The sequence below is a fragment of the Tetrao urogallus genome (assembly GCF_951394365.1).
Source record: "Tetrao urogallus genome assembly, chromosome: Z".
Taxonomy (NCBI): domain Eukaryota; kingdom Metazoa; phylum Chordata; class Aves; order Galliformes; family Phasianidae; genus Tetrao; species Tetrao urogallus.
The window spans coordinates 25,224,999-25,251,791 of NC_136816.1; the positions used below are offsets into that span (position 1 = coordinate 25,224,999).

The 26,793-nt window shown below is 38.9% G+C and overlaps 1 protein-coding gene across 1 annotated transcript in view; it reads left to right on the plus strand.

Moving 5' to 3' along the window:
* The window catches only part of EPB41L4A (erythrocyte membrane protein band 4.1 like 4A), a gene marked incomplete at both ends in the record, with an annotated part of 129,664 nt that overhangs the window by 99,054 nt on the left and 3,817 nt on the right, over positions 1-26,793 (plus strand). Inside the window, 8 exons of the mRNA XM_079548648.1 lie at positions 3,881-3,962; positions 7,972-8,055; positions 9,825-9,938; positions 11,593-11,640; positions 15,590-15,667; positions 20,877-20,996; positions 25,522-25,569; positions 26,198-26,266. Of these exons, the coding sequence (XP_079404774.1) occupies positions 3,881-3,962; positions 7,972-8,055; positions 9,825-9,938; positions 11,593-11,640; positions 15,590-15,667; positions 20,877-20,996; positions 25,522-25,569; positions 26,198-26,266 (643 nt within the window). The remainder of the gene's footprint in view (positions 1-3,880; positions 3,963-7,971; positions 8,056-9,824; positions 9,939-11,592; positions 11,641-15,589; positions 15,668-20,876; positions 20,997-25,521; positions 25,570-26,197; positions 26,267-26,793) is intronic.

A 26,793-nucleotide genomic window follows, 5' to 3' on the forward strand; every position in this document is an offset into this window, starting at 1 on the left:
CAACAGCAAAAATTGCAGTTTTCTTTTTGTTGTTGTTGTTGTTTTTGCTTTTCTCACGCCCTCCCCCCCAAAAAAGAAAAAAAAGCTTCTAACTATGGGTGGAATCAATCAGATGCTGCTTGTATGAGAACTTCTCTCAGTAGGAGGGAATTGATCTGTATTTCTGTCTAGGTTCTGGCTCTATGTGATTGTATTGATTGGTATGTTGTCTTCTCTGTTTTTCACTCAACTAAGTACTTGTTAAAAGTACAGTGGTAGCCAGGATAATCAGCAGTGAAAAGGAGCTGCTGAAGATTAGCCAGCACTCTGATCCAAAAGCTGATGTGGTGAGGTAGGCTCTGTGGAACCAGTGTGGACACAAGGAGCCCAGGTTGCTGCAGAACCAACAGAGTTTCTGCTGTAGGATGGGCTGACTGTTTTGCGTAAATCCCCACCTTCGGACACCACAGGTCCTGTGTGCATTGTTATTGCCAGGCATGGCAAAAGGTCTGTTCTGGAGCAATTGGGCCATGACTTTTCTTCTGTGAGTGGCTTTGTGGCTTTGACATGATTTGGGAGTTGAGTTCTTGTCACTCCATCAGGTTATAAGCACTCAAAGGGGCTTAATGGGAAGCTACTTCCTTTATAGCTCAAAATTACGTCTGCTGTTTGGAACAAAACAGTAGCTTTGTTGATTTCTGTGGGTGAAGTTATTACAACAGGGCTTTTTATTTCATGTATTTGATGGCATAGAAAAGGCAAGCTATATATATCTCTACTAATAAAGAAAAAAAACACTGAGATACGCTTGGTAGATAGAAACTTCAAACTACTTGGTTTTCATTTCATTACCAGCATCCTCCCTAAAGTGGCAAGTTTTTGCTTTCTTTCCTCATGTTCTGTCATCTTTATGTGTGATTTTGACTGAAAGCATTTTTAGAGGTCTCAAGAAGAATTTTTGCAGCAGTCTTTTATGCCCTCAGTGTAGTTTGGAGACTTCTTTTCCCTGATCATTTTTTCATCCCTATTCCTTTATGAAAGTATTGGTTTTCTTAATCCATTAATTTTTAATTCAGTAAATTCAGCCTTTTTACCAAGCAGATCACAATGGCAGTAGTCATTGCATCATTATTGAAAAGAAAATAGTTGTACAGTGCTTCAGCCAATCTGGCTAGCTTGTCCTGAACAAAACTTTACTTTCAGTTCTCAGTGTGAATGTCTGCCCATTCTGCATTTCCTTCATATAATATTTCAAATTCCTCCTAGTCCTTACATACTCAAAAAAACAAACCAAAACAAAACAAAACCCTCAAAAAACTGTTTAGGAAAAGCAAATGATGTACGAGAGCCAGGCTGCTCCCCTTCCCTGCCAGGCGTTACTCTGAAATGCTAAGTAGACAACTGAGTAAACTAACTCATAGCAAGCAATAAGGTCAGACAGAAGAAAGCTTAACTACATTGCTTAAGCAAAGGTGACTAATGTTACTTGAGGCCCTCTGCAGCATGCGAGACATCTCCAGAAGACCAGCAGGTCTGATATGTAGGAGACCCACATTCCTGGTGAGGCACCTGGTGGCCTGATAGGATGCTTTAGTGTCCTGGATTCAGCTGGGACAGAGTTGATTTTCTTCATAGTGTCTAGTATTACGCTGTGTTTTGGTGTTAGGAGAAAAACAGTGTTGGTAACACCATTGGTTTAGTTGTTGCTGCTGCGCCGTGCTGCGGAACCAAGGATGTTTCAGCTTCTTGTACTCTCTTCCCAGTACAGGAGGGCGCAGAGAGCTGGGAGGGGGCAGAACCAGGACAGCTGACCTAAACTGCCAAGGGGATGTCCTATACTGTGTGATGTGGCAGGTAGAAAAGCTATAAAACTATCTGGGAGGGCAGCTGCTACACATTGGTCAGCAGATGGTGAGCAATTGCATTGTGCACAACTTGTTTTGTAAATGCACATATGCAAATATATATATAAAAGAAATAATAGTAATGATTATATATTATATGTTATTATGATAATATATAATCATTATATAAATACATATAATATAGACTTGTTGCATATTATATACAACAGTAATGATTATATATATAATAGTAAAGATTTTATATATAAATATAATAATTACTATTATTTCTCTCTTTTTTTATTTTTCGTAGTAGTTTTTATCTCAACCCATGAGTTCTACCTTGTTTTCCCATTCTCCTCCCCATCCCAGTGGGAGAAGAATAGTGAGCATATGGCTGTGTAGTACTGAGCTGCTGCTGGTTATACTGCAGGATATACTGAAATTCTCTGTGCTGAAGTAGAGGGGAGTGCAGGGACTTTCTTTGTTAAAAGGGGTGGCATATGAAATTGGGATGTACTGTGGAAAAAGTGAGTAAAGCAAAAGGCAGCCACTACTTAATTTGTGACAGGTTTTAGTTTTAGCCAAATGAAAAAGCTTGAATTTGCATCGCTGTATTGACAGCAGTATTGATGCTGTTGCATGTGGAGGAAAAATGCAGTGCTTCCTTGTTAGCTGTTACAGGCCTGAGTCAGCCTGTTTCTGTGTCTCCAACATCCCTATTGTCCTGTACAAAGCTGATATATGTCATTAATGATGTTGCTTTGCTGTTTCTCTTAACATCTGCTTCAGTTTTGAGAGAAATGACTGAAATTGCCAGTCAGAAGGGGAGCACCTGAAGTAAAGAAAAATTACAGATTAATATTAATGCCACAGCATGGAAACTAAAATTATAGTGCTAACAGAAATGAACTTTTATTGGTGGTTAGTATATTTTTTGTTTGTTATTTCTCTAACAGAGGTGTGTGATGTACCTTTGCTTACATACCAAGCTAAACAGAACAGTTCTGAAGTGTATACATCTATAGAGCACTGTATGGTGTCACTTTGGCTTTAACCCAGTGTAAAATATCCAGATTCCCTTGGCTCTCAGTGCTTCTGAATTACGAATGCACCACTCTGTTTCTTTGAAGCATGTTACATAGATGCTCAGAAACTAGGGAAAGTGTACCTTCATCCCACTTCTTTAGAGCTCTGTTGGCTTCTCTTGTGCCAACAGTGTGGAAAAAGTGGGATCACGATGTGATTCTTTGGTTCTGTATTGTGCATTGCATACAAAACTAGAAACTAAGCAGGTTAACCTTCAGTTGTTGGCCAGTTATTTCTTACTCATTCAAAGTGAGACTTAGCTGTCACTATTACTGCATTACATATATAATATATCAGTTGTATAACGTCATGTATATGATGCATTATTATATTATTACTATATAAGAATAAATTATTTTTCATTCTCTTTTGTATTTACATTATTAGTTTTCAGAGCTGCTTGTTTGCAGTTTTTATGTTTGCGCTCATGGCTTCGGATGTATCACTGTTGTGCACAGCACTTCTGTGTCAGTTTGAAAGGGTTCCTTGGAATGAATGTTTTTATGTTGCTTTACTGTCTAGATTTACTAGATTTACTAGATTTAGTGATTATTTTAGAATCCAGTGTAGCTACACAGCAGATTGCCAAGCTCATAGTGCAGACCATACAGAGTTTGCTTATATTCTCCACACACCTCTCTTCTCACTGGCGAGTAGAGCAGGAAATTCTCTCCTGGTTGCAATAGCTTAGTGCCCCTGCGGGAACAACAGCTGCTAATTCCTTTGCCTCACGTGGAAGAGTAATGAATGTTCACCATATTGAACTGCTATATTGATGTGCTATAGTTAGAAATGAGAATAAGACGCAGAAGTGTAATTCTTATACCCCCTTACATGTACAACATTTGACAGATGTCTCGTGTATTATTTTATCTCACATACTCTGCTGGGTTTAATAGGCAATTAAATTCAACAGATATTAATGTATCTGCTGAGGAGGTGTCCTGTGTTTTTATTTTCTTTTTCAGGATCTAGTGGCATGAACCAGATTACAACAAATGGGGATAATGAAGGAACTACGAAAATTGTTGCACCTTCCCCAGTGAAAAGGTGGGTAGACCAGCAATTCCCTTCCAGCTTTGTGTATTGCAATGGATAAAATAAGACATTCAGTAGTCATCAATCATAGCTTTTCCTGCCCTGAAATTTAGGACTTCCTGATACTTGCTGACAGAGTAACAGGTAACAGAGTGCTGCCCATTTACTTCAGCAAACCCTGATATTCTGAGCCAGAGCAGAAGCTTTGCTCTGGTGATGCATAGTTTGGAAACCTACAAGTCGGGGCATGTTAATGGGTAGACAGTCTCTGTTTAAACCTAATAAACTAAACTGTGATGCAAGGGGCACTGATCAGGACAGGTATGAAGACCTGCCTGTCTCTCTCCAGTTCCCTCCTTCCAGAGGCAGAACAAGCACTGCTTGGGGTTCATGGACGGGGAATAGCTGGGCACGGCCTTTCTTCCATCAGTGCTATAAATGCTGTTCTCCATCACCCATTACATTGGTAAAGCCAAGGGCACAAATCTCGTTTGTTTGCAGTAGTGAACTGCCAGCTCTTCTCTGGGCTTGTATGGTCTTCTGTGTCTGTGCTGAAGTGCACATCTGTTCATAGACAAGACATATTTGAAAGAAAGATGTGAGGTTCAGATTCAGAAGGGGATTTATGTCCTCACCCTTAATTTTAGGTGAAATTTAGGTGCACAAATCAAAAACGGATGATCTGACAAAACAATAAGTCAAAAACTCAGCGCCTGGCTCTTCTTGCTTAGTTGCCTAGATCTCTCTCTCTGCATGCCCAGTAACCCCAACAGCCTTTTTTTTGGGCTGAGGAACTCTGACCTTACCCTCTCTATTGAGTCTGGAGTCTTCACATGCTGGGTATCTGCACTGACCTCTGAAGGAATGTACAAAAGATCTACTGTAAATACTTGATGGATAGGGTTTCCTGTTGCCTAATATTTTAAATTGTTCTTCCAACAGAGATGGATTTAATTGCCTCCTTAGTTTAAGGGAATTGGAATCCAACATTCTTGCCCTTAGAAAATAATGCTGATCACAGGTTAATACTTACGATTTTTCCTCTCCATCCAGCTGAAGCTAAGACCATTGAGCAGGAAACAGTACAGGATTTGGTAGGAGAGAGACTGGTCCAAAGGAGGACATAGTTTTGCAGAGATGAAAGTATAGGGTAGGAGGGGCCCTTAACTACAGCCTATGTTCCTAGTGCTGTGTATACATTTTAGTCAATGAACTGGGTTTGTTTTTTGTTTTTTGTTTTTCCTAGAAAAGCAGGCTGTACAATGGGGATTTTCAGTGTGGAGGCTTCAGAAGTTCTGGGTTTAGTTTCTTAACTTCGTAGTTCAAAAACAGTTCTCAGGCAGACTCTACCTGACTCATGATTTTAAATAGTATTAGTCACTTGTGAACATCAAAACAAAAAGTTGAGAGTGGCTTTTCTTGCATGCTTTCTGTTTAGAAATAGGTGTGTTTTTCTGTGTGTCTGTGCCTGCATGAGTATGGACCTTTTATGTCTATAGAGCTCAGTGTACCTGGCAGGCAGCACACATTCTCTGTGAAACATTTACAGTTTGGTAGTTTACTCCATCCTGTGTAATTCTTCCATTACTTCTCAGTCATGCTTACACAGCATCTTTCAACAGCTTTTATGAGCTGAGTTCTCATAGTTCAATGTTTTATTTACTGCTGAGTTAGTCATCCCTTCTGTATAAATGATGTAAATTCAAGGTTAGTCATAAAAATAATAAAAAAAATAACAACAACAATAATCTCCCATGAAAATCAGATCCTGGTCTTTCCTAAAACTTAGAGTGAACTCAGTCCCTTTTGTAGCTGATTTCCTGGACATAGTATCAGTATCTGTGGAGATGCTGTGCTTTAGCTCTAGCTGCAAAGTGTCTGCATCTGCTCTGAATGTGTAACGAGTTAGCAATCTAATGCAATGAGCTCACGTCTCAGCATTATTTCTATTTCTCTCTCCTTTTAAGATTTGAAAATACAACTCAAATGTCTTTAAAACTAACTTCATTCTGAGAATTGCTTGGCAACTTACGCTGTGCAAAAAAAATTGCTCTCTGTAATACACTACAGGAACTTGTTTACCCAAATTACTAGCTTACTCTGATGCAAGCTCTTGTTTTTCAGCTTGTGCAAATTAAAATCAGTGATTAATGATGCATTACTAAGAAAATGATTTACCTGATGAAGTGTAATTCAGTTTCTTTCCTGCTGATTTACTGTAGCTTTGCATTTTGTTCGCTATGTGAGAATTAAATGATTAACTCAGTGACCTGTAGTAACCAAAGTCTGAGGTTAAGAGTGGATTACTGAGTTAAGTAGCCACAATTCTTTCATACAGTGGTGTCTGTCACCACCTGCTTAGTGCAGAGAGCTCTGGCTTATGTCCCCCTGTGTAAGCACCTGTAAAGCCTTTTTAGCTGATCTGGTTGAACTTCAGAAAGATCTGTGGTCTTAATGCTTGTAGTAGGTTGCTGTCAGTAATATTTCTTGAAGAGCTTAATGGAAACTAATATGGGTTAGTTTTATATCAGGTGACCTGCTTGTTCAGGCTGAAATTGAACTATAGGGATAATAATGCAGGAAAGCATGGGAGAGAAGATACTAGTAAGAGCATGCTCCACCAGGAAGCCGCCTTATAGCGCTTGGAGTGGCAGTGACCAGGCTATCCATAGTCGGTAAGGAGCTGATATTTGTAGAACCTGACGGCGTGAGAAAGTAAGGAAGAAAGAAGGAGCTAAGCATCTTGCTAATTCTCTCCTTAACATTCGAAGGTACTGGTTGCAGACATTGAAGCCTATTGGTCAGGCACTGGAATGGACTGCCCAGGGAGGTGGTGGAGTCACCGAGCCTGGGGGTGTTCAAGGAAAGGCTGGATGTTGTGTTGAGGGACATGGTTTAGTGGGAGCTGTTGGGAATAGGTGAACGGTTGGACTGGATGATCTTTTAGGTCTTTTCCAACCTTGGTGATTCTATGATTCTATGATTCTATGTTATACGCTGGGTCAGTGCCTTGATTGTGCTGGTGCTTCACGTAGTGGCAGTCTGTGAAAACAGCATTTCATTTTGTCAGTTCTCTGTTTAGTGTCTAGCAAAAGGGCAGCAGTTGCTGAGGGAAAGTATGTTACTCCCTAAACCTGTAGTCAGTCATGTTTTGAATAGTTACCAACCCAGCCTTTGTTGTTCTGATCTTAAAGTACTGTTGACCTTCAAAAATGACCTACAGAAGCATGATAAGGATAATCTGAAGTATGTGGTGATGTCTCTACTGTGAGAGATTAAATAGACTATGATTCTTTCATTTGGAAACAAGATGAGCCAGGTGTTGGAGGGATGAAAAAATAATGACGTGGAGTTTGTAATTAAGGAATGATTATTCACAGAGCTTTTCCTTCCTCTCCCTCTCCCCTTTCTTTTTTTTCCTCCGTAAACAAAGAACTGAGAAGAAGAGCACAGCGTAGAAAGAAATTTTGAAATGGGTGGAAGATGTGAAAGAAAGTCAATTTTTTGTGTGTGCAGTTTTTTTGTGCACTGCTGTCGGGAACAGTTTGAACCCAAAAGACAAAAAATGGGCAAGAGGTGTTTAAATAAATTCATGGAAGAAGCTTCCATCAAGAGCTATATTAAAAAAGAGAAGATAAAAATTCTGTTTCAGTAATCTGCAAACTACAGATGGTAAAAGACTGGAAGTGCATACTCTATCTCTGCTTACTGCTAGACTTCTTGACTGAGTGTCTGTTCTCATTTGTTTTGAGACAAGATTAACTTTTTTTCTGATTCTGTGCAACCATAATTATGTGTTTGTGGAGCTGTCTTTCAGGTCTTCCCTTTTTTTATTTCGGTTTATCCTTCTAGGAGAGATTCTCTAATGTATCAGCTGTTGGCCTTCTTTTACATGGCAGGCAAATAGCTGTGTGCCAGCTCTCTGCAGTGGCTATATTCCTAAAAGATTAATTTCTAAGAGATGAAAAAAATGTGACCTATGCTCTGTGCATTTAAAAGATGTATCTTTACTTTTATTTAGCTTTAAAAATATGAAAAATGAGAACAGTCCAGAAACCCAAAGAAGTAAAACAAGTGCACCATGGGAGGAAAATGGCCAGCAGAGGTAAGGCAGGACATGATATCTTAAGTATTATGCTATGCTAAATATTGTGCCGTGGCAATAGAATGAGGGATTTTGGTATAATATGTTAATATACTAACATAGTCACTGTAATTCTGTATTGCAAATAAAAAGGTTGATCCTAGTATAGATAAGTTAGAACTCTGACAGTATAAGTAAGGAAGAAAGGAGTGACCCTCTGTGAGGAGGAGACCTGTGGTACGCCTTTCCAAGGGTTGCCAAGAGTTAATGGATTCTGGGGAAACTGGGCTAGTGCATGGAAGTGAAATCAGCTCAGGGTTTCTGAAGACAGAGATGTAACACGTGGCTCACTCAGTCCCCCTGAGCACGGAGTAGTGAGCACTAAGGAACTGTCATATGTATTGAACTTATTACTTCTTTTTTCTGAAGTGGTTGTTTATGGCCACTTCTGTAAAAAGGTCAGTGAACTAGATGGCATCTTACTGTAATGCAGTAAAGTCCTATTATTACGTCATGATTCATATTTATACATGGTGGTATTTGAGGCATGTTTACTATGTGATTCTGTGTAAACATAGAGTTTTCAGTGTAAGGACAAGGCAGTGTGCAGATGTTCATTTGCTAGGGTAGACTTTTGTCTGCGATGTTTAAAAAAGAACCTGTGTCAGATAGTCACTGTGTAGCTTTATGGTTAAAGCTGTTCTCAGTATGGAAGGAGCTTTACTCCTAGGAGCCAAAGAGTGTGGGATTGAGTTTTTGTAAGGACATCTATTCTAAAGAGCTATGGAGTGATAGGTACAAAAACAGACCGTATGTCACAAAAAGCTTTTCACAACTTCTAGTAATAATTTTCCACTTTGAAATCAATCAGAAGAACAGTGGCAGATTTTTAGCTGTGCAGAGCATCACTGTAATCAGCAGTCTGGAGAAGGAGGATTTTAGGAAAGGAAGAAGAATTTGTTGAGACATTGAACAGATAGCTGTTGTGAAAAGGGCTGAGTATCGTCAGACAGAAATGTGATTTTGTGTTTAACCTAGTTGGTTCAGGAAAGTGTGGACCTGTTACAACATCAGTGGACCACCTTTAGAGTAGTGTGTATTCCATTGCAGGCTCTATTACGCTGTTGGAAGAGTTACATTTTTGTGGTAAGGCACAACAGTACCATCCATACAGGCATTTGAGAACAGACAATGCAGTCTACTTTCAACGCTGTAACAGCCTTAAGTCCTACCCCAGCTTAAGTATATGAAGCTTGCAGTACCTCCACGTCATTTTCAGAGGATTGTGTAGATTAACAGCAAAAATCTAGAGTTAAAATTATTTAATGATCCAGATTTTTAGGTGTGCTGAAGATTATCTTGGGGTATGGACACTGTTTTTGTATTTAAGTCCATGGAAAACCTGAAAAATACAAATGCATGTCAATACCTCATTGTGAGTTGTGTAAATCTTCCTAAAGCACAGATATTCTACAGCAACATGTATATACTTGGTTCTACATTTTATAAGCTTAGAACTGTCATCTTTCCAGTGCTTGGTGGTCTCTGTCCTGTATTTTACATGTTCAGCGTAAAATATTTGCTCTTGGAAAGCAGTACTGTTGGTATATTCACAGATAGCATGTGTGAATGCACACGCTTGCACACTCTTGAATGTGTATATAACGGAACATGCAAATGTTTGAATGTGTGAACCTTCTCACTGTTTTTGTAGATGTAATCTGGGTTATCCGACTTAACTATTGTGAAAGTTGAGAAGTCAGTTGTTTGCTTTTCCTTTTTAACCCCAGTGGGCTGTATAATTCCCCCAGTGACCGCAATAAATCACCAAAGTTTCCTTATTCTCGGCGACGGAACCCATCAGGTGGCAGTGAGAATGAGTGTGGGCAGCCAGTCCGGAGGAGGTAAGAGCCCTGAGGCCTGTCACAGTTAGCTTCTTACAGCAGGAAGCGTATAGTCCTGAATGCTCTATGTTCAGTAGAGTCTTTTGAAGACAGTGCTGAGTTCTGGGAGTGTCAGTTGTTAGTGCAAAATGAAAGTAAACTTGGAACATGGAATCTGATTTTGCAAAGTAGATTTTCATCAGGGTTTTTGCTTGCTTGTTTGTCTTGTGTATGAGGAAAATAATTTTGAAAATACAAAAAATTATATTATTTGCACTCGAAAGATGCTTTCGTATAGATCAGCATTTATTTTTCCTTTCTCCTGATAGTCCTTGCTTGGTTGACGATGAACTTCTACTACAAACCAGTAACTTAGTTTGAATTAAGTAACTTAGAAAACTGAAATTAAATGGATGGAAAACAAAACACTTTGCTTTGTGTCCTGGAGTTTGTCCGATGTGTGAATCAGTGACAGCTCACATTAAGAAGTGATAGTTCTTACAGTCTGCATGTTACCTGAGGTGATTTGTCCTGCTGACAGGCTGTTTTCATCACCTAAGCTAGCTCAGATGCACTGGTGCTGTGGTTTGCTGTAAAATGTAGATGCATATAGCTACTGTGCTGTATTCACAGTCTTCCAGGACTACTTTACGAGCCCACGCCCTGAAGCTTCTGACATCTCTGATGCAATTCTCTGTTGGGCTTTCAAAGCCAAAGTTTACAAAGAGATCTTTGAAGACACAGCCTTATCTATGAGGAAATCTCAATAGATGAGGAGGTTTTATATTTGTCAGGTTCCTGAGCTGCTCCAACCTTCTTACCTGCCCACTGCTGTCTAGAAAAGCAGTGAAGAAACTCAACCATTGTGTATGTTTAGTGAGCTCATGCAGAAGTTAAATAAAGTAAATCAGTGTCGTTTGTCTCAAGTTGACAGAATTATGTTGATTTTCTGTTGAATATGGCCCTTGTAGGTATAGATAGCAGTGTATTTATTGATGTGGATTTTCTTATTCATTTATAACTTTGTTGTCAGAAGATATTATTGAGCTCTGTTAAAACAAAGCAATGCAAAAGCATTGCAAAAAATCTTACAGCAAGAAAAGAATAATGTTAATGCACTGTGCAGTAGGAGATTGTTTTGAGATGCAAAGAGGTTGTCATCTGGGGTTTACATTTGACTCATTTGCTAGCCAGACAAGTGGTCATGCCAATAACATGTTTTGTCTTGGGCCACAGCACCACCAAAATGATTTTATAAAGTCTTATCTTGAATGTAAGACTGTAAAGGCTGACAGTTGAGAGTAGATTCTAACCTAATTAAGTCTTCCTGAGTCTTAGTTGAATTCAAATGCTTTCTTTTTTCAATTGTTTAACAACAATAGCTACACTGTGTATACCGACTTAAGTGGAATTGAGAGGAAAATATCAGGATTAGCTATTCTGAAAACATTAGGAAGCTCTAACGGCCGGTTTACTGTGCTCAGCCTTGCAAGTCTGGGTTTTCCAGTGAGAACTTGAATGTGATCATGCCTTCGCAACTTACTGGAGTTGCCCTGAAAAGTTTAAAACAAGCACAGGCCTTTTTTTCTCCATCCTAAATAGTAAAGATGGAAACTTTTGTGTATTTGTGTTATGTGCTCAATTACATTTCACTAACACTTTCTTAATATCACAGGAAAACCCAAAACAGTGGGGAAGATTCAGATTTAAAGCACAGGAGAAGGTAAATATATACACCATAGCAGTCATGAAGTGATAGTGAAGGTACTGACGATATTTTAGTTTTTTGTATTTTCTCCTTTCCTTCATCTCCCCCATTCTCATGAATGTTTAAAAGGCTTAGTGTGTTTCATCCATTTAAGTTTCTCTTTCCAATGCTCTCTAATATAACCTTACCACATCAGCGATTCCTACAACCTGCCCTGCATGTTATTTCCTTTAACTATATTATAAATAGTTTGTGGAAGTTTACTAAAGGCTTGTCTGCAGCTTCAAAGTCAATTCCAGAAGTCTGAGTTATTGAATTTTACATCTACATATTGTGTTTTGACTTGTCTAGCCTCCCGATCCACTTTAATTTCTCTGTTTAGACATCAAGTGTATTGTCACTTATATGCAGGAACATATCTATTCTGCTTAAACTTCTTCTCAGAGTGTCTTAAACATTTTTACTTTCTTGTTAAGCTTCGCTTCTTTTTGTTGTGCATTCTTGTCTGGGTGTCACGCTTTCAAATAAAATGCTGGTATAAATTCAGGCATGTGCTTCCATGACTTAAACTTTTTACGTATTTTTTAAACATATTTTTGCATATGGAGTTCTTTGCTGTGACACTGTGCTGTGCTTCTCCTCGTTCCTGTGCTGGCTGTTTGTAAAAGGGCCTAGTGGAGTATATTTTGATGTCTGACTTCTTGAAGCTTGTGAAGGAGGAAGGCACTCCCAGGATCTGATTCAGTGCACCAACATGGGAAAAGAGCTCTGGCAGAGATACAAACATCTCAGGAACAATCAGAGGAAGTCAGAGAAAGAGCTCATGTACTTTGCACCTAAGATAACATTTTTTTAAAGATGTAACCATTTCAGTCTGCCAGTGATACACCCATAGTGAACATCAAGAACAGAAAACAGATGATGTAGTTAGGTATTTCAGGTAGGAAGTGCAAGTGCTTAGACGGGATCTGTGCCTGAAGGCTGTACATTGCCAGTGTACAGATTTATTACTGTACGTAGCCATAGACTTTCTCCACTTCTTCAGTTTGATGACGCTACTTAAATTGTAATCAAAAAAGGACTGTATCAGTATGTACTATATGAGCCTCTTCTGTCAAATGTTTCTCTGAAATACCAAATCCTATCCCAGTCCCTGCAAGGCTGCTATGTTCTGCCTCTTTTGCCTAACAGACTGTTTCTTGCTCCATGTGTCAGACCATATTGGACGTGATACTTGCTTGAGCAAGAAAATGTGAGGTAAATGATAAAAGCTGCTTTGTAATTGCTTGAGGTTGGGGTTAGCTTTTGTGTTTCTGCATCTGGCTTAGGAAACCACCTTTATTTTTCTAATTTGCTTTTGATACCTTATTCAGTTCAGTAAAAACTGATGTTTAATATGCAGTAAAAGATAACATTCTGACAGCTAGCACGAGTAAGCTGTCACTCATCTAGCAGCTGAGCAGCCTTGCTGTCTCTCTGCAAGTGCTCTTCTGACAGTGAAAACAAGGTAATTGATGTGCATTGCTCAAAAGGTAGATCAGATTTTCATTCCTGAAATGCTAGAAAAAAGCTTATCTTGAATTTGAGCAAATAGGCTTATCTTGAATTGGAGCAAATGGCATGTTTTATCTTGCAGTTTTGCTGCGTTGGTAATTTATAGGATAAATTGTTTAAATGAGAGCAAGGAAATACTTGAACTGTGAAATAACAGTGTTGCTGTAATGACCGGGAAATTAAAAAAAAAAAAAAAAGTTGGTCTGGTGCTCGTGACCTAGTAATTTTAGGAGTGTCAGTGGTTAGGAGGTATGGGAAAGGGGAAGAGAGAGGTGTACTTCAGCGAGAGTAAGGTTGCTGCAGTTGTAGGGCATGTTTTGCTCTTTGAACTCTCTGAGCTTGCTTGAGCCAGTACCTTTTGGATGTTGTCTTTTAATCTTTTCTTCCTTTGGAGCAACACTTTTTTCTGCAGAAATATACAATTTCTCTTATTCTCACTTCCAGCTTCACCCAGAAATGCATTTTTTTTAACCTGGGAAACTGTCTGTCTTGAACATCTTAATGGATTTAAATTATGAACCATAAAATTTGGAGGCATGAGAGTATTTGGTTCTTCTCCGGAAAGTATTTCACTTTCCTGAGACTATTCCCTGCAGACAAGCTGGGCTGAACTGATTTTCCTAGTCTTTGGTGTATGGTGTGCAGTTATTCTGAAATATTTCTGGAAGTTATTCAGTTACTTTAATAAAAGTTATTCAGGTTAATGCTTAGGAGAGAGGGGAGATCAGCCCCTATTCATTTCCATAGACTCTGATTCATTCAATGATGCACCAATCTGATGAAACTAATTACAATTCACCAGAATCATGGGCATATTTTTGGGACTTACATGTGATGGAAGGACATCCACAGCAGTGCCCTGGTTTCTTATTCAGTGCCGGGCAGTGTGTCACTGAGCAGTTAGATTTCCTGATGGAGGTGAATGCTGTTCTCAATAGGAAATATCTTTCATCTTTTCCCATTCTGTTTGGGCTCTTCTCTCTAAACTGTTAGAACATAAGATGAGCAGGTCCTTGTCCGTAGCTTTCAACCTCATCATGAAATGCCTCCTCTTACCTGTTACACCAGATCAGCTGTCTTCACCTTCCATCTTATTTGAGGGCCAATGTATCAAGTCTACTCTTTTAACAAAGTGGGTCAGAGAAGAATGAAGAGCCAGGAGAGGCAAGAATGTCAGCAGCATCAGCAGTCACCTGCTTAGCTCTCCTAATTTTATGCTCAGAGACTTATGAAGAAAACTTTTGTGTTCTACTGCAGCAAAAACATCACCAGTCTTAAATCCTGATGTCCAAAATTCTTCTGGACCATCCCATGTTAATTTTGGTAAACTTTTTCTGATCATCTGTGGCATTTCTTTAGTGAAATTTCATGATTTCACTGAACAGTTGTCCAAACCAGATTTTAATGCTGTATTTTAGGACTTAGTCCAGCAGTATGGTAAAAGAGCCTTTATTTCTATGACGAGAAGGCTCTGACAGTTGTTCTGTCTGCTCCAAAAGGATTCTGTGGCAATCAGGGATTTAAAAGTTTCTGATGGTAGAGGCCAAGTACTTCTCTGTGAAGAAGTACTGCGAAGAGCTTGCCTGTAGGTAGTCAGATCTTCATTTTCTTCTTGAAGTTCAATATTCAGTGTTACCTGTCGACTTTCTATCAGCCTGGTTCACTAGTCTTTTTCAGTAAAAAAAATCAGAGCCATAGATGTCATTTTACCATTCGAAGTTCTGCAGTTGGAGATGGTAAAAAAGGTGCTGCTTCCTTTTTTTTTTCCTCACACCATCTTTGTAGTTGTGCTTGGGGTTATCTCAAAGCTGTGCTGATAAGCACACCTGCCACTCTGTGCCTATAAAGATCAGCAGAAGCACAGTGTTAGTGATGCTTTATCCATACAGCTTAACACGCAGAAAATGATTTGAGCTTATTAGTAGCTCAACTTAAAAGTTACAGATGAACAGAAGAAGACAGATCTAGTGAGCATTCTGATTTGCCAGCAAAATCAGAATAACCATGTAAAGTTTTTTTTGGGAGTCCCACAACAGGGGGTAAGAAAGGAGCTAGAATGCATGTAATTTAAAGGCAGAACTTTTTACACCTCAAAGAAGTACTTCACTGTGACATACTCACAAAGAATGCTGAGAGCTAAAATAATTAAGCTCAAAAATGCAGTGCAGTGATTCAAAAGGAAAATAGCAGTCACTTGACTCTGCTTCCTTTGAAGCAGAAATTTCCAGTCATATAATAAGCAAAAGATAGTATGACTCTCAGGTGTGGACAAGCCTTCTAGACTCTTGTAACTCTAATTTTCCTAATACTGTCTTTTCAGCATTGTTTATTCCTTGTTGAGAACATCAGCATTTCTTACAAGATGTCAGTGGTTAAGGAGATCATGAGATATTGCTTTTCTCTTCTCCAGATCACGTTCTCGTTGTAACACCAGCAGTGGCAGTGAATCCGAAAATTCCAACAGAGAGCATCGAAAGAAGAGAAACAGGTGACCTTTTTATCGTTTGGACCTTTTAATTTATATGAAACACAAACAGAGAATGGATCGTCTTCAGGCAGCCCTGAGAATAAGAACTAATGTTTTTTTTAAGTATGCAGTCCTCCCGAAGCAGCATCGAGTTCTTGCTTGAATAAAAAGAGAGAGAATTGCCGTATCGCATATATGCCTTCGGTGAATGCAACAAATATGTACTCTCACCTCTTGCTTGGAAAGGTCTCACTAATGAACTGCAAAATCAAATACCAGATGTGTTTATAAGAGACTTTCAGTATTGATACAAATAAAGTGGATAATGGTGGATTTGATATTCACAGCATATACTTCAACACTTCAAAATTTTCAAACATCTATTTTTAGCAAAAAATATGCAGTTGTGGCAAGTAGAAGAAATAGTTTTGAATGGACCTGAAATTTGATGTTGTTTTTAGATGCTTGCATTTAGTTATGTCAGTACTTTTATTTTCCAAAATGTGAATTGTAGGCCTAAGCACAGAATATGTACAATGACAGCTTTTAATAGAAAAACATCAATTAACATCAAGTGATGCTAGTATGTTTTGAATCTTATGTTCTGTTTTTCTTGATGATAAGAAGTTGGCATAACAACTGACATTGTAGCATTTTTATATTGCACTTGTGGTAGCAGCATGAGAGTTTATTTATAAAATGTATTTTAGCAAAGCACATAAAACTTCGTTTTGCATAAATAGAGCATAAGAAAAGAGTCACTGGACAAAAGAGGGATTGATTAAAATAAGTTTTTCAAGTCAGTCTCCACAACTTGTCACATTCCTTGTTCTTTCAGCTGCAGAATTATTAGTGATAAATTATTTTCAGATATTTTGAAGCTCTTAAAGATAGGGATTTGTTTGGTATGTTAAAACAGTGGTGAGAAATGTGCATTTTAAGCATAATAACTTTCAAGAGTTGAATAGATTCTATAAAATCCTTAAAATGGCCTCGTATAAAGCTTAGATGAACCATGAGATTTGTTTGGCAATTGTTTAAATTAGAGCAGTCTTCTGAGATACTCAGCTAACAGTGAAGTGCTGTGCATGGAGGTTTTGTTTTCTGGGTGAGATCTGAAGCTTGAATGAAGTACTGGTATATTTTCAATGATAAGTAGGTGCATTCTGTATTTCATTCTCTTAGTATAATTTTGCCTGCCTTTTTCTCCTGTGAAACATCTAGTTCTGGGAGTTTCACAGGCAAGTCAAGAAAATTAGAGACTGGCCACAGGAATGTTTTTAAAAGATTTCTGCAATATAAAGATTGAAGTGTGAGAAGACTTAAGTAGTGCTTATCCTTTTCTAAAAAAAGTGAATGGGCCTTTACCAACCTTAGTAGAAAAGTGCTTACAATTAAAAAGAGTATAATCAATTTGTATGAAAGGACAAGAATTTTAATGTTCTTTTGACATTCTCAGAAATCTAAGATACACTAAAAATGTTGAAGTTGCAGCATCTATTCCTTGTAGGTGGTCACTTGAAATCAGACAAGATCAAAAGTGATTTTCAGTGCTAAAGTAAACAAGCATTATTTATGGAAGGTCAGATACTTGTTCCTTGTCACACCTCATCAAACCGGGCCTTGAACACCTCCAGGGACAGAGGATCCACAACCTCTTGGGGCAGTCTGTTCCGGCACCTCAGCACTCTCTCTATAAAGACCTTTCCATCCACTGTTTGGTCTCCAGAAGCATTCAGCAGACGTCGGTGAATGTAGATGAGTGCAGCTTTTTCTGCATTTCTATTCCACACCTTTGCTTCATATGCACTTTCGTTCAGATGCCATTCTGTCAGACTGCCGCTCTGCTGCCATCTTTTGCACAGCAATAAAATGTAATGGAATGTCAGTGGGAAGGCTCAATCTACTGCCATACCACCGTAATCCAGCTCTGATGTTGTGGGCTGACATAATAAAGTAGGAGGCATTACTTTCAGAGCAGTGCTCATGCTTCAGTTACAGAAGAAATGTCTGCTTTTTTCTTTCTATAGTAAGCCTTTATCAGGTGGATAAAAATATATTGAGCTTTCTTCAGGATTTTCCAGGCTGAGCAGTTCCAGCTCTTCTCACAGCCAGTCTCTTCATCATCTTAATGGCTGTTTGCTGGACACTCTCTGCAATATCCACGTTTTTCTTGTTCCGAGGATACCAGAACTGGATCTATTCTTCCAGGTGTGGCCTCAGGAGGGCTGAGCAGAAGGGAAGGATCACCTCTCTTCAGCTGCTGGTGATAGTCATTCCACTAATTCTGTGCCCTAGACACCGTAGGCCTTATTTGTGGCGAGGGCACACTGCTAATGCATATTCAGTTTTGTACGTATTTGGCCCCTTTGGGCCTTTTTTACAGAGCTGCTTTCCAGCTACTGGCCCCTAGCATGTCCTGATGCCTGGAATTGTTCCTTCTCAGCTATGAATTTCTCTTTGCTGAACTTCATGTGACTCCTGTGAGCTCATTTCACCAGTCTGTCAAGGTCTGCTGGGATGGCAGCATGACACTGACATATTAGCCAATTCACTGAATTTTATATTGTCTGCAAACTTGTTGAGGGTACATCGTCCATGTCAACAATGAAGATATCAAACAGGATACCAGCATTAACAGTGTGAGATACTAGTCTCCAACTAGACTTCATTCCACTAACCAAGAATGTAAGCTGGTCACGTTCCAAGAGTTCCAGTCAATGGCTTGATGTCCTGGTAGAGACTAATGACAAGTGGGCATTAGTATTGGGACCAGCACTATCATCTTTGCTAGTGAAGTGACATGGGCATTGAGATTGAGTGCAGTTTTATCAACTTTGCCAACAACACCAAGCTGTGTGGTGTGATTGACACACTGGAGGGAAGAGATGCCATCCTGAGGAACAAGCTCGAGAAGTGGGTCTGTGCAAACCTCATTAAGATCAACAGAGCCAAGTGCAAGGTGCTGCGTGTGGATTGGGGTAGTACCAAGTACAAACATATGGCTGGTGGAGAGTGGATTGAAAGCAGCCGTGAGGAGAAGGACCTGAGTGCTGGCTTTCTCATAAGTGCATGCTTGCAGCCCATAAAGCCAACCAAGAAAGTCTGGGCTGCATTAAAAAAAAAAAAAAAAAAAAAAAAAGGCATAGCTAACTTGGGGAGTTAGCACAGGATGGTGATTGTCCCCCTCTGTTCTGCACTTGTGAGGTCCTGCCTGGAGTACTGCATCCAAGACTGGGGCCCTCTAGCTAAGAAAGACAAGGAGATTTGGAGGGCCACAAGATTATCAGAGTGCTGGATCACCACTCCTATGAAGAAAGGGTGAGAGAGGTGGGCTTGTTTAGCTTGGAGAAGGCTCTGGGGACACTTGGCTGTGACCTTACAGGACTACAGGAAAGATGGAAAGAAAGTCTTTTTCTGGGCATATGTAGATAAGACAAGAGGGAACGGTTTAAAATTAAAAGAGGGTATATTTAGAGTAGATGGCAAGCAGGCAGATCCAGCGCCCAGTGTGGCAGCACTGGTCTGACAACCTCATGTCTTCTTTTTGTTCAGGTTTAAGTGATGGCCATATGTGGGAGGCAGTTCATACTGTTTATGCCATGTGGGATTATTGCTGTCTCCACAAAGTGGATTATTCAGGATGAAAATCACAATTCATTACTTGTACTGTGTGAGTTCTTCTACAAAAGCCTTAGATAGATGCTTATGTTAATCCCTACCACCAGATTAGAGGTTTAAAAAAAACTGCTCAGAAATCAATACCTAATATTGTGGTCTGTTCCAGATGCTTAGTGCCATTTGTTAGAGTTACGATTGTTTACAGTACTTAGGGATCTAGCTCAAAACTCATTATGCATGTGGGTGAAGATTTTATTGAAGCAAAAGCAGCAACCTGCTTTGTCAGTTCAGCCCAATACAATTAAATATGTAGAATCACAGAATTGCGTAGGTTGGAAGGGACCTTAAACATCATTGAGCTCCAGCCCCCTGCTGTGGATAGAGTAAATTTAACTTGAAAGGTACATATTTACTGAAGAGCAACAACAGCATGCTGTACATTTTTCAGGCAGTCTTGTCTCCACCAAGTAAAACACTTACCTCTGATAGTTTCTTTTGTTGTGAGCTTCCCATTTATTTTTTTTCTGTTAAGCTTCCCTAGTTTCTTCAGTGTGCTGGTCATACTTTTGTTCTTTTGGAGTGATATTTTCCAGGGTTATTTGTATATAAATCACTGTTGAATTTTAAATTCACAGCCGTAACTAAACACATCAACTTATCCCAGCTTAGCATTTTATCATCACAGCAGTATTTGCAACCCAAAGCTCTGAAGCTTCTGCAGAGCTTTTAATGGCCAACCATTGTTGCGCCATTTGTCCTGACTAGCTTTTTCATGATAGAATTATGTCAACCTGCTATCAAACATGTTCATCCTACAGAATATTGACATTTGTTTTAATCTTTAATAAATTGCAGTAATGGGATTCATGACTTTGGAAGAAAAAGAATCACATGTGAAGATCAATTCATTCTGTAATATCTTAGATCCAAAGAATTTGGATACTTCAGTGTATGAAATAATTCACAGAATTTAAGATTTCATATTCCTTTCTATCTTGTTCCACCATTGTTTGAGTAATGAGTTTATCTGCACCTCTGAGCAGGACTCATCTCATGCTTCACAACCATCCACACTGAGTAGAGCTGGAGTTTAAAGCTTTCCTCCTTCCCCAGTTTTTTGCCTCTGTCAGGCAAATAAAATTAGGAGATTATCTTTGTCTCCTTTGTGATGGGATATTCCCTTTCACTTTGGGCTTAGTGCCTGTTCCAGAGACTGGAGGTGCTCACTGGGAAGCGCTGCTAAGGCCTTGGGTGACAGAGGAGATGAGTAAGTTGTAATAATACTGGAGTCTTGTGTCACAGTATCGGCCTTATGCTTGGGGGGGGGGGGGGGAAGGACAGGTTGAATTTGAGTTGTAGGTCTGTTTTTAATGTCTGGACTGATTCATTTCAGCTTAAGTTATTTCTAGATAACAAATTAGTGAGTCTATTTTTTATATAGGCTCTTGCATTTTATGTATTTTGGGAACATGAATCAAAATTTGGCAAGATAAAATGTAAAAATATTGCATTGCAGGAGATGAATTTTTGTGGAGATAAATATGCTCTTGATGCTTTTGAGCACTCTGTGTTGGAAACATCAGACTAAGTTCCGATACTTTTTCTGCAGATTACGGCAAGAAAATGACATGGTTGACTCAGCTCCTCAGTGGGAAGCTGTGCTACGGCGACAAAAAGAGAAAAGCCAGGCAGATCCAAACTACCGGCGATCCAGGCACAGATCTCGATCGTATGTACCCCTTCACCACCCTGATACTTGGTGCTGAGACTAATTTTTATCTCCATTTTCATAGCTTAAAGTTTTGTTTTGTTTTTTTTTTAATGAGACATAGTATTAGTATTACATTTTCAAGTGTTGGAATTTCTACTTGAACTGGATTTGTGCAGTCTTGTTCACTTTCAGCTGCACAAAAGTCAAACTTTATTAGGTGTAATTACACAATGATAAATTACTAAAAATAAGAGATATTAATGCTCAATTGTATGGATGCCACAAAATGCAGTTGATCAGTTTTGATTAACTTTTTTTAAAAAACATTATACAAAAAGTAGTGTAAACTGGCTTAGATTAAATTTATAGCAAAGTCATTTTTTTTTCCATATGCCAAGTAGATTTCTTTGCAAGGACATTACGAGCTCCCTCTTGTGGCCAACTGAGAGTAAGATATGGGTTTTATTACCAGCGCGGCAACATTCTGCTGTGTATGTCCCAAAATTACTGCTAGCAAAGAGTGATGTTATACAAAAGAAGAAAAAATTGCAGGTGATGCAAAGAAAGGAGGAATCCTAAAGGTTTTGGGCGACTCCTCATTTCTTTTCCTTGTTGTGTTAGCAATTATTATATTCCTCCCTTTGTCTCATTCTTCACTTAAAACAGAAAAAAAAAAGGAAAACCAGCTTAAACTACAATGTATGGTGTAGATATGTAATGTATGAAAGTGTGAATGGAAAAAGTAAATTGTGAATTCCTTTAAAAGTGTTTTTCAAAAAGTTTAGTAAAAGGTCTTTATTTGATTGTTACCCAACTACATTAGGGTATAAGAACGTTAATTTGATTTAGTTTGGCCCAGCTGTTTGCTTCCAGGATTGAATGCAGGTCAGAAATAATTCCCTAGAGTGTAAGGTATGGTTATTTTCATTTTCAGATCTGGCCATATGGTTATCTCAATCTGCACATTTAACATCGGATAGAAAACCATCATTTTAATAATACAGTTGAGCCTTTCACATAAAGTTCATTATTTCAGTCTGCACAAGTTAAGAGTCATTCTGAAAGTGCAAAGTAATGGCTGAAACATTTTTATTGTGTCTGGCACACTGTGTTTCATTTGTTTGATAATGAGTGGTATTAATCATTGTTGGTGGCAGGGTTTGGTGTCTCCTCAGTCTCAGGAATAAAAATACTTAACAAGAATTTGACCTTCTGTCTTTTAAAGGAATCAGAGATATAGAGAGCTCCCAATTCTAGTTCTACGGGGTTTATTTTCAAGAATTTGTGTGAAACATCTGTGTAGCCAGAGGGCTTTTTTAATTAAGAAGGCCATTAAAATTCCATGGCTATTTAAATTTACTATTTGTGAATCACATTGCAATATTAATAAGCCTGCAGATCCAGACGCAAAACATATTGTAGGCCGTATTAAAATATAGGGCTGTTTGAGCCAGTAAAAACCAAACAGAAACAAAGAACTCTGGAGACTCACCACTTAGAGAATTCCCATTGGATTTCTTGCACATTAGTGAATCTGATTAGTGAACAAATTGTTTGTAAACTGTTGTCCATTCAAAACTCGATTCACATATTGCAGTAAGACAATCTGAGCATACATTATGTGTCCAAACAATGATTTGTATAACAATTCACAATAAAAAGTTGTAAACAAAGTGAAAGAGAGGTATTGTGATTAGACTTTGCAAATATAATGTCGTAGGCTGTTCAGAGCGGTACAAACACAACTTTTTAATGCAGGACTTACAATACCTGCATTATACTCTAAGAGGACATTTCCTTCTTCAGACTTTTCTTCATTTCAGAGTGATAGTGTTCCTACTGCCTTACGAGGAGACAGGAACAGAGCTTTCATAGAAAAATGCTTTTATTCAGGTACTCCATGTGTATCATATTTCTGAATATTCTTTTGTTTGGAGCTAAGCTGAACAAATGCTGCAAGGTAATCCCAATAATGTAACACTTCTTAAGCAGGTGGAAAATAAATAATGTTAAGATGAGAATTCCTAAAAATATTTCCTTGAGGAATTATTGTTTTCAGCCACTTCCCTTTGTGATATTCTTTTCCCTCATGGCATACCATGTTTGACTGTACAGGAATTTTGCAACAGTGGCTTCCTTATTAGTGGAGGTATGGGGTGGAAGGAAGAGGAGGAGTGAGAGATGGTGGAGGTCAGCCAGAGCTAGCAGGGAGGCAGAAGACAAAACTCCTAAAAGATGGGGAAGTGCAGATGACTTCTTATTTAACGTTCTTTTAAGTTCTCTTCCCATACTGCCTCAGAATTTAGCCTTTCTTACTGCAGGTGAGGCCTCCTGGTGATTGGTGAGACTGTGAGACTTACAGCCACATCTTGAACAACTGTATTTACATAAATGCCTAAGAGCAATGAGCTGATCTGATGGGTTAGTGGTATGCACAGTGCACTGCTTTGTGGGAGTCTGGACTGTGGGGGTGACCCTGAGGCTGTGCTTCCTCAGGCAAACTAGGGCTTGTAAGCATGACAAAGCCTCCCTGGAGAAGCTGGCATTTTTCACTGAGCCTTTGCATTCCCCACTGCCAGATTATTCAGTATGAGGAGGATGCCTGTCTTGCTAGCCCCCGGGTGAATACAGCAGCTGCTGCTCTGTGAGCAAGGGATTGCAGAGAAGGAGAAACCAATTCAGAATTGAGGGGTGGAAAAGGCTATGAAAGGTTAAAAGCCAATAACAAGCTTCTACATCAGACAGTTAAAAAAAAACATGGACTGGTCTAAAGAGAAAAGTCAAAGTAAATGCAAGAAGTGAGGTGAGATGGGAGAAATGAAAACATAAGAAAATGAAATACATTACACATAATATAATAAACACAAGTACACAGAGAAACAAAAATCTCTGAACACTAATAAAAATCATACTGCAAGCTACTTGTAGTGGCTTTACCTGTGGCTGTGGCTGTTAATTACCATCAGGAGAAGCTGAGAAGTAAGGGCAGACAGGGAGGCTGCCTGGGAACAGCTGCCCCTTCCAGCGCAAGAACATTATGGATCAGTTCATGTTATCCTGTGAGGGACTAACAGGATTCTCTTCTGTCTCCCTCTGGTTTTGCAAAGCATTAAACTGGTATTTTCCAGCACTTCTACACCTGTAAAATCTAAAAAGTAAAATTAACATCCCTACGCAATCTGCTTTCATACCAGCTGTATAACATGAACTAAAATACACATGTTTCTGAAATCAGATTATTCCCAGACTGAAGTTTGGGGTTGATCTGAGCACATCAAAGGAAGAAGTAGTGGAACAGGGACTGAAAATGATTTTGGAATTGATGCCAACATAGCTCTGTCGTGGGGCAGTGGAAAGCCTGTCTAGCAGATGCTAAAAGGCTCATGCCTGTCCTGCTCTCAGATATCTTCATTAGTATCTGGATTATTTCACTCCAAAAGCATCTTGGACTATGACAGCCTCTTTTGTTTGAAGAAAAAAAAAAAGAAAAAAGCTTTATCATGAGATGATGTAAGAATCAGTGAGAAACTGTAGGAGCATTTATGCATACAGAATCCCTCTAGAAGTGGCATCCTTTACATCTCACATAAGATGATGTAGAACAGTCTAGCTGTTCTAACTACACAGAGTTAGTATAGTCCCAGTGAAAGGGTTATCTGATGCAAATGCCATCCCTGCCAATGTGTAGAGTGCTTATTTAGTCTATTATACAATTTGAGATTCAGCAACAGTAAGGATTTTACATTACCCCCACAATGATGTAGAATAAGCAAAAGAAGAGAAAGGAGACCCAGTTTGGATGCAGTATTTTCTGTATTTCACTGGAAAATATAAGGCTTGCTATTCAGTCTTGCCTTACTATATTTCTGTATGTGTGTTGCAGAAATTACGATTTTTAGCTAAGTAATTTCCCTGAATTAAATACATGCTAACATATAGAGCTGGTGTGGGATGTGTGGTTGTGTGAGGGAGAGTTACTAGCTTTTACGGGTGATGGTGGGTTTTTTTTGGTTTGTCCCAGACATGAAGTGCTAAGTAAACTGAGAGAAACCTCAATTGGAAATGACCAGAAAGCAAAAACTGTGCTATGATACCTCAGCAGAGCAGTGGATGCTATACTAATGAGCACTGGGATGACTGCTGTGTCAGACTGGCATAGTCTGTCCTCTCTCCCTGTTCACGGAGAGCTCCTTGGGCCACAAGGTTTCTCCTTTACAAAAGTTATTCCAAAACAGGCTGTCATCAGCTAGGTAACTGGGTAGCAGTGGCTGGCTTGCAAAGAGGAGCCTTCTGTCATCGATATTTTAAGTGTGTTTTTCACTAGTGAAACAGGACTTGTAGTTTAGAGGAAATAACTTTTCAATTACATTAAAGCAATGAAATTTAATGTATTTTCTGAGTTAACAAACGTTATATGTACAAGTCACAGGTGGACTATGCTTTCAATGATTTCTGTGCAGGCTGTGTTCTTAACATTGATTATTGAACAACAGTGTGTCAGATGATGGTTTTCACAGTTTGCTGTCTTTGTTGGTATTTGTAGGAGAAGCCCAGATGTACAAGCTAAAGAAGAACTGTGGAAACATATTCAGTAAGTATAGCATCTGAATGACTGCTGCACTGTCCCTCAAATGGTTAATCACATCCCTTTCTCTGTAGCTGTGGGTCACCACTTTTGGATTTGGTTAAGTGCCATGATAAATTATGCAGGTGTAAATGACTTGTAGAAGATTCTGTAGAATACTGAATGCACTAAATACAGATGTCTATTGTATGTAGGTGAACTATAAAGAAAAATACAGGTTTTAGAGCAGGGGCTTGCAAAATGTCTGTCTATCTGTAATGGTGATACTTTTGGGATGAGGCCACCTATTATATTATGCCTAAAGATTAACCTTCCAAAGATTAATCTTTGGAAAGATTAACCATTCCAAAGCATATCTGATGTTCAGTATACACAGCATTTGATACTGTGAAACTGAAAGATCAGACTGTGAGGAGTTGAGAGTGAAACAGGATGTGACATGCAGATGGAGCAACAAAGGTGATAATAGAGACATTTCTTAATAGGTTTCTATTTGTTGTCAAGATAGTCTCAGGGCTGACAACAGCTTGTTTCAATAAATCTTTCCAGTCTAACATAAATAGTAATAACAAAAATAATGGGTTTGAAATTGGGAGCTACTGTTAGACTTTTTACTTTGCCTAATGCATTCTAGGAAGGAACTTGTGGATCCATCTGGACTGTCTGAGGAGCAACTGAAAGAAATACCGTACACGAAAATAGAGTGAGTTTCTATCAGGATTTTTCTTTGTGAATATAAAAGCTTACTTTTCTTTTTTTAATGTGAACTTTCTTATACTGAAGTAGGATTGGGTTTATACTTAATCCCTAAAATTTTATCTACCCCAAATGTATAGCTAGCATGGGTTGGATGAAAACACTTCATCTTTTTAAAGCCTAGTATTTTCTTTACCAAATATGAAAAAAAATCTTAATCTTTTGCTGTGTGCCACACACTTATGAACCTGCCGTACGTCTGTATGTTCTGTATGTACATCACTGTGTACACAAGTCTGTTCTATGTGTTGTGCATTATAGAATGAGGGAGAATTGAATGCAAATAACCAATTTCTTGAATTTAAGCTTTCTTCTTACATGTTTATTCTGGCCATTTAAAGCACTGTTTGACTTGTTCAGCCCCCTTGCTTATCGCAGGCAGCTGCCATGGCATAGCCCCTTTCCTTAAGAACAGGCATCTATTTTGCTGCAATAATTGCCCATTTGGGATGCCATGTCTTAGTGCAGGCAGCT